Source organism: Camponotus floridanus, unplaced genomic scaffold (genome assembly GCF_003227725.1).
Source record: "Camponotus floridanus strain SB8 unplaced genomic scaffold, Cflo_v7.5 scaffold164, whole genome shotgun sequence".
In the NCBI taxonomy this organism is placed as follows: Eukaryota; Metazoa; Arthropoda; class Insecta; order Hymenoptera; family Formicidae; genus Camponotus; species Camponotus floridanus.
Window position 1 is genome coordinate 218,983 of NW_020229286.1, and position 15,780 is coordinate 234,762.

At 33.4% G+C, this 15,780-nt stretch overlaps 1 protein-coding gene across 1 annotated transcript in view; it reads left to right on the forward strand.

Annotated features, from left to right (window-relative positions):
- Positions 1–15,780, forward strand: part of LOC105248529 (serine/threonine-protein kinase NLK) — a 94,484-nt gene that overhangs the window by 62,776 nt on the left and 15,928 nt on the right. The window contains exon 4 of the mRNA XM_025407151.1: positions 8,135–8,241. Within this exon, the coding sequence (XP_025262936.1) occupies positions 8,135–8,241 (107 nt within the window). The remainder of the gene's footprint in view (positions 1–8,134; positions 8,242–15,780) is intronic.

A 15,780-nucleotide genomic window follows, 5' to 3' on the forward strand; every position in this document is an offset into this window, starting at 1 on the left:
TAAATAGGTTTTTTCAATAAAGTTTTAAGTAAATTCAACTTTTCACACATGCATGTTAGAGAATAATATGTTTTTACAACCATATATAATTATTTTGTAATTCGAAATTATATTAGTATGAAAAAAGCTATTACATAGATATTTTGACTCAGACTTTTAAAAGTCATGCATTTAAACATCAGAAATATAACATACATTGCAACGATTTAAAATTTTTTTTTATGTAACACGGGTTGTAAATAATTTTCTATCTTTCCTTTGATCATCTCTTTTTACGCGAGCATTCTCTTTGAGTATCGATGCGCTGTATTTAGAACGCGAGCTAATAATGAGGGCACTTTGTAACGCGCACGACATGTTGTTAAATGATAAAATCACGTACACAAAAAACTGCAAGCAAAAAATCTTACAATAAAGGGGAACGTTCTCACGAATTTGCATTTAAATCAGTTTAATACGAATTTCATTAACTTTCGAATTTTATTAATTTTTATTCAATGGCTTGTGAAATTAATAAACGGTTAGGTTTTATTTGGAAAATTTGGAAAATTAAACTTTCAATGTTTTTTTTTTCTTTTTATGTTCGAGGGAAGTTTCTCAGACTCGATTCAAACGATTCATTTTTTAAACAAACAACTCGAATGTTTCTTATTTCGTTATTCCTTCTGGAACATCTCGAAGATCGTTGCGTCGCCAGGAAAGAGTAAGAAAGAGTGAAAAGAAAAAAGAGAAAGAGAGAGACAGAATTTTATTGATTATCCATGATCGGATATTGTGGATGAAACTTAAGACGCGGAAGTGATATGTTTAAGGACTTCTAAGTCAATGCAAAAATTTATATCAATCAATAAAAAAAATAGATATAACTGTCAGACATTGATAGGAAATTTTGTCTTTATTTTTTTCCCATATATTTTTTTATTTAAATTAGAAGAGACGAAACTCTGCGATCCATTTGATATTTTATTGAATAAATTCACAATGTTTAATTACCACAATATCAAAATCAAGATTTTGCCGAAAGGAAAGGAAAAAAAGCTGGGAAGGACCAGAGCGCTTTATGATAATTTGCGATAACTTTGCCAGATCTGAAACATGAGCTCATTGCAATGTTTGACTTTATGTTTTCGTGGCTGATTACAGCTTCCTATCGCCTTCAGCTTCTTCGAGGCGTATCGAGTATCGCACTCTGTTGATATCGATCCACGTGGAGTTTTTGGTCGGGCTGTGGAGGGTTCTTTGTTCGTGTTTCACCTCTCGTTTTCTCCCATTTTCTCTCTTTCTTCCTCACTCTCGAGAGGGAAAGGGGGAAGGCATGCGTATATAAAATTTTATCGAATAGCCATTACATCCTGAGTGATTATTAGAATTCGGTTATAATCGAATGTGAAGGGAAAGAAAAAGATAGAGACGATTGGCTGTGAATGATCAGTTAATTAAAAATCACATTATCTTTTAATTAAATGAAAAGTTCAATATTTTGAAGAGATGCAATATTATATTCCATACATTTTGCATTGACTTTTGATTTGCCTTTAATCCACAATAATTAATAAATTACAACCTTGTTTCGTCGATTTAATGGATTAAACCTTATAGGAGAAGTTCTGAAATCCATAACGCAATCAGAAATTCAATAACAACTGGCATTATAAATTTAGAGATTTATTTATGAAAGAAGCAAGTTTTATCGAGGAATATAAAGAGGAGTTTTAAATCTTTTGTGGCATTTATTATTCCTTTATGAGAACCTCTATACTTTCGAGACATGACTTTCGATAATACAAATCTTTCAGAGACATAACTGAAGCAAAACTAATCGGAATAATTTTTTCCTTCGTGAGGTTGTTTTCACTTTTCATGTTTATTCATTAAATTGTTGGATTTTTCTAAACTATTTATTTTTTATTATTAAAATACTTTAGTATTAATATAAATAATTTATAAATAATCGTATATTACTTCATTCTTAAACATTTTAAATATTCTAATAATTTTATTCCAATAAATTAAAATTGAAATTAAATTTCTAAAAAAGTCATATATCAGATATTTTTTTAAATTAATAATTATATTTAATAATTATATATTTAATCTAAATATAATTATATTAAAAAATTAAATTTAATAATTATATTTATTATATTTAATAATTATATTTATTATATTTAATAATTATATTTATTAATAATTATATTTAATCTAAATTGTTCCATTTTATACTTTTTGACTTCTAGTATTTCTAAATGAAAACAAGAGAATGCAACTTTTAATATACCATGTAATCTCGCCAAAAAACGAGGTCAATTGTTTTTCCTAAAATTCCGTTCAAATCAAAAATGAGAAGAAATATAAGAGATCCTTCGCGTTTTTACGACGTTGCGAGAAAATGCGCTTTATCCGGAATCGATTCCCATTCCTGACGAGTCGAGGGTCCTGACAGAGTGCTGCAGTTTCGACGTGATGCAGGACTCTTTTAATTTAGAGGATCCGGAATTGGCGCGCAACCTCGCAAAGGATTTATCGTCGAGACGTCCTCGTCTCGAATACAGATATCCTGACGCGGAAATCGACGTGGGTCTCGAATCCTGAGACGCGGAACGATGACGATTGAAAAGGACGCGCGCGAAAAAACTTATCTCGCGATGGACTTGCGTTTTGTTCGAGCTAAATAGACGTTTGCGATTCAAAATTTATACCGGGTGTCTGCATCGTAGATCCTCGACGAGATTCATCGCGAAAGTATTTAAATGTATGTAAAATCGGAAGTTAACACGTGACTCCCTGGGGGGGGGGGGAGTCGGTAGGAAAAATCGCGGGAACTGATTCTGAATGTACCTCTCTCCTAGTTTTTAAACGGAACACGGTATATCACGGATATTTAATCACTTACTAAAATTCTCTGCATTTATGCATTAATCGTTCTTTCAAACTCATATTAAATATTATTATTAAATATTAAATTATAAATGTTATTATTAAATATTACTATAAATCAAATTTTAAATGATGATACGTATTTGTGTGAATATATTAAATAACAATCAAAATTATTATTTATAAATTTCCATTTTTAAATAAATTAAAAATAACTATTTTCCTTTTCCAGTAATAAGCATACATTTTTTTAAATTAAAAAGCATCAGTTTACTTATCTTTTAATTACTATATAATCCGCATTAAAATTCAAATCAATCATTAAAATAATGATAATTTACAGATTTATTATTATCTCATCTCTTTTCATTGAAATATTATATTGTATTAATCAATTTTAAAATAAATATTAATATTTAATAATTACGTATGTAAAATAATATCTTATATAATTAATATGTCTCAAAGTATTGTTTAACTATTTTCCAGTCATAAAAACGAATCGAGTCTATTCAAATTTCTATCTATGGTACCATAAATTCCCTTCAAATCGACACAGCTTTAAATTCGTATTTTTTTACGGTATCACCGAGAGTTCTCTTTTTTTCTTTGTCGGTTTTTCGAAGTCATTCGCGCGAGTCGAGTTCGAACTCGGTTGACCGGTCGGACGAGCCGGATCGGCCTTGCTCGAACACCTCAGAGTCTAAGCCTCCATCATCATCGTCGTCATCAGCATCAACCTCAGTCTCGTCTTCGTTGGCCACTTCTTTGTTATCCAGTCTAGTCAACAAATAATCTAAAAGGCTACCGCCAATGTCTGTCCCCAAGTGTTATAGAAGCTCCAAAAGTGCTTCCGAGTTACCCTCTTGTTTCTCATCCGGTATCGAATTTTAATTCGTGCTCTAGAGATACGAAAATATACAATGAAAAATCTCGACGAGAATATAATTTCTGTCATCGCGAGGAAAAAAATTTATTGCTCAAAAATATTATAATAAATTTGAAAAACACGCCAAATGATCCAGCATATCGCGAATCTCCGCGACTTGTTTACGAGATATGGGACTCGTAGCGAATTCGCACATGTCCAGAGTCCTCCAGGCTCTTCTTCCTCGGGTGAGCAATACCGGACGAGAGCACGAAGGGGCGAGAGGAAAGAGGGAAGGAGGGAAGAAAGATCGAAAGGGGAGGGAAGGAAAGGAAAGACGGGAGAAAACGGCAGGATACTCGATTCCCTCGGCGCGGTGCGGTGCGGAATGGCTGGCAGAGATGATGCTAGGGGCAACTCTCGCTTTGTCCAGGAACCGGTCGACGTGCCTACCAGGAGGCAGGCAGGCACGCATCGATCCGCCAATCGCGACGGTGCCTTAAGCGCGTTGCACAATGTTGCTGCCGATGACGACAATGTCGACGACGAGAGCTTTCCCCGAAAGCTCTCGCCTACCTGCCTCACATTTTTTTAAGAGAGATTATACTTTCTATTATTAATATATTTTTATTTTTAAATCTCGTCTGATTTTTAAATCCTTGTGTTATTATTATTATTTTATTATTTTCTATTATTTATTTATTTATTATTATTTATTATTTTATTTATTATTTTATTTATTTGTTTTATTTATTATTATTTTATTTATTATAATATTTATTTGTTTTATTATTTTATTTACTTGTTTTACTTATTTTATTTATTTTATCTATTTTATTTATTTGTTTATTATTTTTTAATGATAGATTCTCTTTCTTGGCCAAAAGTTTCGGGAGATTTTCTTTCGTAAGAAAATATTGAGAATTATGATAATTTTGCATTCCAAAGAGATTGTCGTCTTTCGCGACTTTAAATCCTTCTGCTACCCGTTGAGAAAAATGTATCCCTCGACAGTTCCCTGTCAGTCTGATCTCTCTAGAGTTCCGGAAAACTCCCCGGCGTGCAAAATCGCCCTAGGCTATCGTTTCTCGGCTATCGCGATTGCAGAATGCGAAAAAATATTTCTTCATATCGATGTGTAATTATATTATCGATATGTGATTCTTATTTTTAGATAACGAGAAAAATTGTGATAAAGATAAATGATGTGTAAGCAAAATAACTTGCCTTTTCTTGTGCTGTCAATCTCGAATAGACTCTTGATTTCGATTCGACGAACGTTTTTATTAAAGTTGCGAGCAATTGCGATAAGAAGAAAGATTTCTTTCTTTAATGAGGGAGATAAAGAGAAATCGTTTACGAGAATGATTTATATAAAGAAAGCGGAGTCGGAAACTCACCCTTCTCGGCATGATTTTCCCGGCGAGATCTCGCGGTTGTTTGCGTTGAAAGACATGCAAAGGCCATCAATCATGCCCTGAAACAGCAATAGAGATGTTACGACGTAGCAAAGAGATATCATATTCCTGTAATCGTAAAGTTCAATTCGGGATCGAGCACTCGTCGAGATAAATCTTTTAGCAATACAGATTTTGTTATGCTGAAAGAGATGCGAGGTCTTGTGTCTCTTCAAAATTGTACGCTAGTAAATAATATAAATTGTTCTGAAATATTGCTAATTTTTCTAAAGAACCTATAAAAAAATCTTTCATCAAATAAAATGTCAATAATATTAATATTTTACATATGTTTGAGAATACAAAGTTACTTTAAATAAAATCCGTATTAAATTCTATAAAGTTGATTTAAAAACTGATGTTTTTTTCTCTATTTTCAATTTGCAAAACTTCTTTCATTAAATTTAATTTTAAAAACACTTTTATATTTAAAGATAAAACAGCACTTATAGAAAATTTGTAAAAAAAAAAGTAAAAATAATTCTCAGATCTCTCATGAGTGAGATTATTTTTTAATGATAGATTTCATCTCCAGAAATATTGGCAAGATTTTTTTCGCGAGAAAATATTGAGACTTAAATAATTTACGTTCTAAATATAATTTTCAGATTCAAAAGTAATTTTTTAATTGTTATATTTCGAAGAGACGATCAATGTCTCTAAATTGAAACATAAATCCGTTTTTTTTTCTAGTATTCTTCTATTTATGGCTCTTGATAACTCCGATATATTTCATAAATCCTTCTCAATGGTTCAATTATCAAACGGTAATTATGCGTCACGAACACTATGGATAGTACTCTACCTCGCTTCTCATCGTGAAATCGAAACGTCAAGGGTTGATAATTCAAAGGGGACCAGACGTACTCGCTCTCGAGTCTTTGATCGCGGTCGAAATTAATCAAAACTTTAGTCTGACATTGCACAGTAATAATTATCGAATTTATTAATGATTTTAAATAATAAATAATAAGTAATTTGATAGAATAATAAATATTTTTTACATCGTTTCCATGTAAAAATATTTTTTACATCGTTTCCATGTAAAAATACGAGGAAATATTCGCGTATTTATGATATCAAGATTAAAATGATATCAAGATTATCTATGAAGTCACTAAAATTGTGACGGCTTGAAATCCCGATTCCAAGTTCTCTCTCCAAGTCAGTTTGAGTTCCCGCAGCCTCTCTCTTTCTCACTCTCACTCTCTTTCTCTTTTGACTTGCATACCGCGCCAGGTTCGCGCCATGCAGCCTCTACCTGCATTCCAGCTTATCCGGTCGACCTCATTCCGCCATTATATTATTTCGTTAGTTCTCTCGGCTCTCTCGACATTCTCTCGAATGTCGTCTTCCGCTTGTTTGCGCGAAAGCGAGTTTTCGGCATCGAATTATGTCACACGACGTCCCTGACATTGCGCTTGCGACTCGAGATCATGTCTTTGAAATTTTTGCGATGAAGCAATATCGCTTATAAAAAAATCGCATGATAAATGAAACATAATTTCGTTTCACATTTAATTTCTTCGTCGAGAAGAACAAAATTACATCGATATAAAAAGTAAACAAAACAAATAAATTATGACAATACAAATAAAAATAAATTTAATAAATTATTGTATTAATAAAAATAAATTTATAATTTTTTTTCCAAGTTCAGAAAGAAAAATTTTCTGTTGACAAAAGATCAATACTGAGAAGTCATCAAGATAGAGAAGTTTGACATCAAATTTCGATTTTTCATTTTTAATAATGCGAATTTTTCCTTTCGATTTCTTTATGATTTCTCATTAATTTCTCTTTCGATTTTGTATCCATCTTCGTAAAGTCATATCCCTCGGTAGCGACAAGCAGTGCCTGCGTAACACGCAGACTCTCTCCTGGCATTATGATCATCGACAATCGTATTCATTACAAGCCGATTCGATCACTGTCAGCAGCAGGCAAGTAGATAGCATCGAGAGCATACATCGATATTCATTATTCGTTACGTTATTCCGAGCGATCGGATGCGTGCTTGGGTCATTCACCAAATGCATTCATATAGACTATAAATCAACTGCCGCGAAAATATTAACTCCCTCGACCGCACACGTGACACAGATATTTCACGACGGGGCGATCGCACGCGTGTTACTTTACACCGCGTTACAGCGCGATTGCATTTTTATGCCGGACATTGATGGATTGGTGGGACTCGGTGACGGATTATTCGCGGTGGCTGTTCCGATATGCAAAAAAAATTTGCCCGTTTTAAAGATCCATAAGTAATAATTATTATTTTATTTACGACAATTAAACGGACAATAAAATATTATGCTGCTGATGAATATACAATAAAGATTACATATGTGGAATTATTGTATAGTAATAAAGAATATCTCTAATATACGATGATAATAATAATAAAATATTATTTATGATATTCATAACAAACATCGAGAAAGTAATTATTAAACGCGGAATAAAATAACGGCTCGATTAAATTTACTTTATTATATGTTAATTAATGCTCCAATTAATATTCCGCGCAAATAATTTGATATTTTATACCGGCATAAAAATTAACATCCGTGTAATAAATTAAGTAAACATTTTTAGTCTTTACAATTTTACCGACAGTTATATTCGAAAAATAAATTGTATAAAATTTAGATTAATATTCTAACTGCCTTAGTTCGTAGCTCTTTTCGCTATATATTATGGAGGCGTGTCGCATTTATATTCGACGTGCCAAAAATGGAACTGACAGATTATTAAGTGAATTAAGTCATCGCACGCGAGATTAGACGATCCGTTCTATAGGTGCGATGTAACGATCCAGCAAGGAGAATCACCTGCTAATTGCTGGTCGTTGACACGCACGCGTGACACGACTTAGCATAATATACACGATCATAATCGATAAATTCCTTAACGAGTCGCGCGACAGATATGTGATCACCGAACTGCTCCAGAGCGACCTGCACAAGATCATCGTGAGCCCACAGCATCTCAGCCCGGACCACATCAAGGTCTTCCTTTATCAGATCCTACGAGGTGAGTGTCACCAGCTTTACATATATTTTTCTTAATGCGTGTTTGATTGGAATTGTTTAAAATCGACAAGACTAAAAAGAATAAAAAAATAAAAGAATAAAAATAGATTTTTATTATAATAAAATAAAAGAATAAAAATATATTTTTTATTATAATAAAATAAAAGAATAAAAATATATTTTTTATTATAAAATATATTTAAAATTTACAGCTTTATGTATTTTAATGTAGATGTGTGTGTGTGTGTGTGTGTGTGTATTATATTACATTGTATTTTAAAACTTTAAATATAAAGAGATGTAGATATAAATAGAGATTTTTACTGCCAAGTTCACACCTGCCAAATTAAAGAAACGAAGCGGAGATGCGATACAAGCAGATAACTAGTAGGTCAGCTCTTAAGACACAATGGGTACATTCTCGGTAGGAAGCAAAGAGCCTATAGAGAAAGCGGGAAGGGGAAGGAGAGAGGATGGGAAAGTTCGAAGTTAGAACTCCCAGGGCGACGAAGGTGTTGGTCCAGTCTCTAGGGTCCAGTCTCTAGACGACCTCTCAGAAGTCGTTGAGGTCGAGATTCCGAGATAGTCTTACCAGGTGGGATAAGGGAGGGCAGGGGGGAAGAAGTGGAAGAAAGACGGAACAGGAGGGGGAGAAAGGAACGAGATGAGAAGGAGGCAAAAGAGGAAGGAAAGTCGACGCTTATAAAAATCCACGAGTAGCATATTGCTTGTGTCGTCACCAAGGGAAGTTTGGGTGGCGGGCGGGGAAGGAAAGCGGAAGGATGGGCGGGGGTGAGAGAGCTGAGATAAACAGGATCGTTTCTATTCATCCCTCGGGATCATCCCAGGGATCTCGACGCTCCTGCTCTATCCTTACATTGTCTGGCTCGCCGAATTACCTGTTTCCCTTCCCTCCGTCACTCCTGTCCCCTCTACTAGGATCTGAAAAATGTCCGTTCATCCTTTTGGTCTCGTTTATTTTTCTTTCTTAATCAGTCTATCGCTATTTTCCCCCTTTCGTGAAAAGAAAAAAAAACGCAAGGTATTCTCTGGTGAGACTTATTTTCAGCAAATATAATCAATATGTACAACGTGATTTATTTAACGTAAAACATGATAAAAAATGAAGATATTAGGATATCTATTGGTATTAATAATAATTGGTAATAATAAAATAAAAAAATGTATATATAAATGTAACAAAAACCAAGAAGCAAGAAGATGATTTTACAAGTTATTTTATTTCTTTATATTTCTATAATTATGAAGATATGAAAAATTTGAGATTTTTGCTCGAGTTAGTATAATTACATTATTGAATATAATCAAAAGCGCAGAATGTGCGTGATTATGTCTCGCGAACGTGGAATTTTATTATGAGTTTGTCGCCCCTATGTTTCATCGCATTGTTTCCCGAAATTACGGAATAAATATCTCATCGAGCGAGAAAGAGAGCGAAACAACAGATCAAAGAGTGCGTGGATTAAAGGGATTACGTGACACGTGGGGGATATAAAAAAAAACCAATGTGTGTGATATCTGAAAATGAAATTCCATGATGATAATACACAAGCACGAAAGCCATTATCTCGATTCAAGATTCTTCGATCAAAAAAGGATCTCGAGGATCTTGCTTTGTTTTTTGAATTTTCTGCTCTGGCAGATATTAATTTCAAATAATGTAGCTCGATATATTTGTATATATTTTGAAATTTTTGATTATGTTATATATATTTTGAATTTTTTTGTACATTTTTTTCAGTGTGAAATAAAATATAGAAAAGTCAAGATTTATATATTAAAATAAATAAAATAAAAACCCAGATTTGGTCGACCAACATTCGAGCATCGTGTATCCGTCATATATGCATGAAATACTATATCGGTATATATACCACTGCAAGCAACTATTTACGACGGTCAATCGCGGGCTCTTTTATTGGACGTGAAAAGAATGGTGACCTAGTGAACCGTCTTTTCGATCGATTTTGCTTATATCGTGGCACTCGATGAAATGAATTCTCTAAGAGAGAGAAAAAAAGAGAATGAGAGAGAGAGAGAATGGACGAAGGAAAACAGATGAGAAGAGAAACAAGAGAGATGTGTGCTAAATTCGTTACGCTTCTCTCTTTGTATATCATGCGATACATCATTTCTAGATGATATTAGAGTACGCTTTATGATCTATCACGTGCACATAAATATTCACTGCCGATCGAATCATTCCCCTAATCTCGGTGGTTTCACCGAGAAATTCGCGCGATGAATGCATTGCGTCAAATTAAATTGAGAAGAAAGAATAACAATTGCAACTCACGCAATTATTATATATATATATATATATATATATATATATATATATATATATATATTCAATACAATTCCTAATAATTAATCAGACAGATTAAAACAAGATTAAATTTAAATAAAAAGAAAATAAAAATTTAACTTTCAAAGTTGAATCTCAAATATTTCAAAAAGAGAATTGAAAAAAAACAATAGTAATTGCGACTCACGCAATTATTAGTATATTCAATAATACAATTCCTAATAATTAATTACATAAATTAAGACACAAGATTAAATTTAAATAAAAAGAAAATGAAAATTTAACTTTTAAAATGGAATCTGAAATATGTCGAAAAGAGAATTGAGAAGAAAAAATAATAATTGCGATTCATGCAATTATTAGTATATTCACAATTCCTAATAATCAATCAAACAGATTAAGACAAGATTAAATTTAAATAAAAAGAAAATAAACTTTTAAAATTGAATCTCAAATATGTCAAAGAAAATTGAGAAGAAACAATAATAATTGCGATTATTAGTATATTCAATACAATTCCTAATAATTAATCAAACAGATTAAGACGAGATTAAATTTAAATTTAAAAAAAATGAAAATTTAACTTTTAAAATTCAATCTCAAATATGTCAAAAAGAGAATTGAGAAGAAAGAATAATAATTGCGACTTATGCAATTATTAGTACATTCAGTACAATTTCTAATAATTAATCAAACAGATTAAGACGGGATTAAATTTAAATAAAAAGAAAATAAAATTTAACTTTTAAAATTCAATCTCAAATATGTCAAAAAGAGAATTGCAGTATTCGAGGCAGAATGAACAACTGTCTCATATCCTTCTGCAACCGAGTACATCGGTTTCGTCTTTCGTTTATTATGCCGAACGGTACGGAAGACGGTTGTAAATAGGCGTAAAAAAAAAAGGTAGCCGCGTTAATTCATCATTCGGCGCGTCGACACTTTTGTTTCTCTTCCAGCCGCTTGTTTTCGAGGATAATTTGTCATGACAGTTCTCGTTGCATCCCAACCCTCCTGCCCCCACCTCCTCCCCCCGCTCTCGTTCTTCCCTCGCGGTGGGATGCATCTCTCGAATCACGATGCGAAGGAGAGCTCGTCGCGTTCACCCTTCGCTTCCGCTCTCGCTGGAAGGAGGTTTCTGGCGCAGCGCGAATGCAACGCGAGTGCAACACAAGTGCAGCGAATCATTATGCGCTGGCCGAGCGAGGCATACCGCTGCGAATAGTAATTTTTCCTCGTTTTCTCGTTATTAAGATCTTTCCTGTCTCATCACGGTGACGTCTTTTCGTTTTTTTTTTATCTTATCTCTGTCTCTTTTCTTTTTTTTCCCCGTTCACGACGGCGTGATGAGATAGAGTCACTCCTGAAATTACTGTCTTCGATACTCGCGAGCTGGAGAGAAGAAATGGTTTCTCAATGTAATGTAATGCGATTGGAATAACGGAATGAATAGCGGCGAAATTGCATTTCGAGCCATGTTTATCTTCGATATCAAGAACTTCTGATTTATAGATAATAAATGAATAAGAGAGGGAACGAGGAATGTAATAAAAGAGATATTAATTCTACGATAGTTGGCATAGTTACAAGATTAATAGATAATTTGGTATAGTTTTATAACTAAATATATAAGATGAATTGAAGAAAATTTTGAACATTATTTTTATATTATTATTTTAATATTATTTTATATAATATTTAATAACACTTTTAATATGAAAATACCGATCGTTGAGTGATAATTTAATTGCATAAATTTATATATTTTCTACAAAATGCGACACAAAATTGGAATTTATTACACGTCGGAAAGTATACGTATAAACAATTTTAAATTTATTAAATTAATACCTCTAACATTTCCAAGGTAGCAGGTATCAAGATTGCCGACCATCTTGCACCTGTCAAAATTCTCACGTTTATAATTTCGATATTAAACATCTGAAGAGCGTCTCTAATCATTTTCGCTTCGCGGTCGGTCATCTTCTTTTTGCGAAATATATTACTATCGTGAAGAGCAAGGAGAAACTGCGCTCGTCGATCCTGGACCAGGATCTCCGATTCTCCTGGCCGCATCCATCGGTCAACGTCCTTTACGAGTTCGACCCGGGGCCCCGTTCTCCGGGCTTGCCCGAGCTTCTGCGTGCTTCAACGGTACATTTCTCCGGACGGAGAATGATGCCGTGAACCGGAAAGCGAGCGGCACGCGTTTTCGACGTGTCCGATAAAGGCCCGGCTGTTTCCGCGCGAGCCAAAGTCGTAATCGCGCTTTTTCACGTTGCACGTTCGACGCATTAATCTTCGATACTCCAAGAATTCCAACTGGATCAAAGTAAAATATTCCGATGATGCGGCAAAATTTTGTGACAATCTGTCGAGCATCGCTCTCCATTCCACGTGCTTCTCTTACATATTGTACTTTTTTCAAGAACTAGTTTTTTGTACGTTCTTTCATGACCAGTAGTGATTGCGAAAAGTAATCCCTTTTTTTCATCGTCATTAAATATTAATTAAGCATGCTGTTACCTAAGATACTCGAAAACTCCTTCTCAATAAAATAAACTCAATAATTAATAAATAACATAGTGAATATTTATGACTTTCACGCATGTCATATCGAAAAAAAAAAAGAATTCAGCTTGTCGATGACACTTCGATTTGGAATATGCATTCTCGCAAAAATCAACCGTCGCGAAAACGATGATCCTCGAGATTCGATTTTCTCACGGACGGTCGGTCGGATGTCTCGAATTTTCCCACCCGGTATAGCGCGGCGCGTAAAGCCCGGGTAAGATAGAGCAGAGAGCAGCGAGCTCCTCTTCTTCTCTTGACTGGTCCGAAACCAGTCCTGCCGCCGCCCATCCGTGACCCCGGACCCCGTCATCCGGTCGGCTCTGGCTTCTCCTCCACCACCACGTTGGTTAACCTCGCTCCTGCCGCTTCGTTCTGCATCCTCCCGCCGCCTCCTTCCTTCCGCTCCTCCGCCGCGACGTTTTAATTAAAGAGCAACATCTTTTTTCCGAGAAAACTTGCGGTGTTTCTTCTTTTAACTCGGCAAACGCGTCATGCCAATATTGTGCAACAATTAATCGATATCTTGTAACCGATGCCGTTTCGATTTAACGCGGAGGCGGAAGGAAAATGAAAGCAATTATCGAACGTTACATTTTAAGGAGTTGAACTGAATTTCTTGCGGAATTTAATTTCCGAGGAAAGAGAAAGAGATTGTATTAAAATCGTCAAGGTTTTACTTTAAATAAAAAATATTTTACTTTACGTATTATATATTTTTAAATTTAATTTTATCTATTATTAATTTAATTTTATCTGATTGTTTTATTAATTTAATTTAGAGATGTGGGAAAGAGATTTTTTTATCAAGCATTTAAAAATATAGCAAATTAAATTTGAATAAATTATTCTCAAAATAATATTCAATTGCAGCTAACAATTATTTATCATCTATAATTTATTCAAAAAAACAAATTAGATTAATTGTATTGCAAATTTATTTAAAATTAATTGGAAAAAACTTATGAAATATATTATTATACGTTAAATTCTACACTAATCATATAATAATTTTATTTAATATGATATATACTTTATTATTTTTCTTTTATTTATCATTATTTTTCATCGTTTTATTGTCAAAAAATCAATGTTTCATGCGAAACGTATTTCTCTCTCTCTTTCTCTCTCTCTCTCAAAAAAAAAAAAAAAAAAAAAACGTTTTAAATGACATGAAATCTATTTTTCCTTTTCAAAGTACCGCTTCATAGAAGCGATATCTTTTTGGTAGAAATTCACGATTACACGATTACATACGTTGTAGTAATTTCTGCGCAGGGTGACACGTGTCGCACAGCGCCATGTCTGACTTTGTCGATTTGTATGCTCATACTACTTGCTAGTAGTTGCGATCGACGTCAGACGAATCTTAATGAGCGGATTACACGCCGTGTAATCTCGCTCGCGTTTAAGCGCAACGCGTAACGCGTAGGGAGAGAAAGAAACGGAGAGGGAAGAAAGAGAAAAAGAAGAAAAGAAGAAGAGGCGGACAAAGGGCGAGAGACAAGATAATTCAATTAAACGTCGGCGGATAACATTTTTTATACAAACATTCGCGCTCTACCGAATTAAGTATAATCAGGATAATCTGTCGGGATGAATCCGACGTTAAAATATTTTTTATTCATCTACAGATATCAATAATTATGGTAAAATTGTTTGAAGTGAATTATATACATGTTATTACAAGTTTTAATAATTTTAGTTCTATTCATTATGAGAATATTTTATATAAAAGTATTAATTGCTATTATATAATTATATAATATTGAAGAAGTGATTAATTTGAAGAAAAATGATTTTAAATGTCACGTTGTACTTTCTTTATCGAGGTATCATCTGAACTTGTTATATCCCTATTGTAAGCCATGTCATAACTGGCACACTCCGTGGCATAATTGCCAATAATTTAACGAGTCTTTGTTGATTCGCGATCTGTATGAACAAGGTATCATAATTTCTCCCGAACTTTTGCTTCCAGTCGAAACTAGACAAGTCGACAAAGTTAATAATTCAGTCTTGTTCTCGAGACCAAATATTAGCTCTAACATTCTCTCTCCAGTCACTTGTCATTCTTCTACATTGTACATTAACAAACATCGACATTAAATCGATTGGAGCATCGCTAGGGGAGAGCAAACTTCCTTGGCTTTACGTTTTCATCGCATGTGTGCGAGCCACGTGCGCGATCTAATGAATCAATTTTTTCATTCGAGCTCTCACGCCATTTTTTATTGTCATAAATAACATTGACTTTTTACTTTATATCTAAAAGACTAAAGGTTATTTAATCTTACTTTATAACACCCATAGAACTTTGTGCATATTAATATTATACTTTTGATTTAATATTGATAACATATTTTTTATTATACAGGGTAAATCTAAGTGTGAAAAATTTTAGGAGATGATTCTTTGTCGAAAATTAAGGCAGATTTTCATTTAAACATTAAAAAGTCCTAATAAAAAATTGAATAGGGGTTGCTAATTTCCTTCAAAAATACGGGAAGCTGAAAAAATATTAATAAATAACCTTTTTACTAGAAAATATCCACTTAGTTTCGTTTCTTTAACTTGTTCCAAATTTAAGAAAAAAATAAAAACCTAATTTTTACCTCCATTTTTGAAGGAGTGTAACTC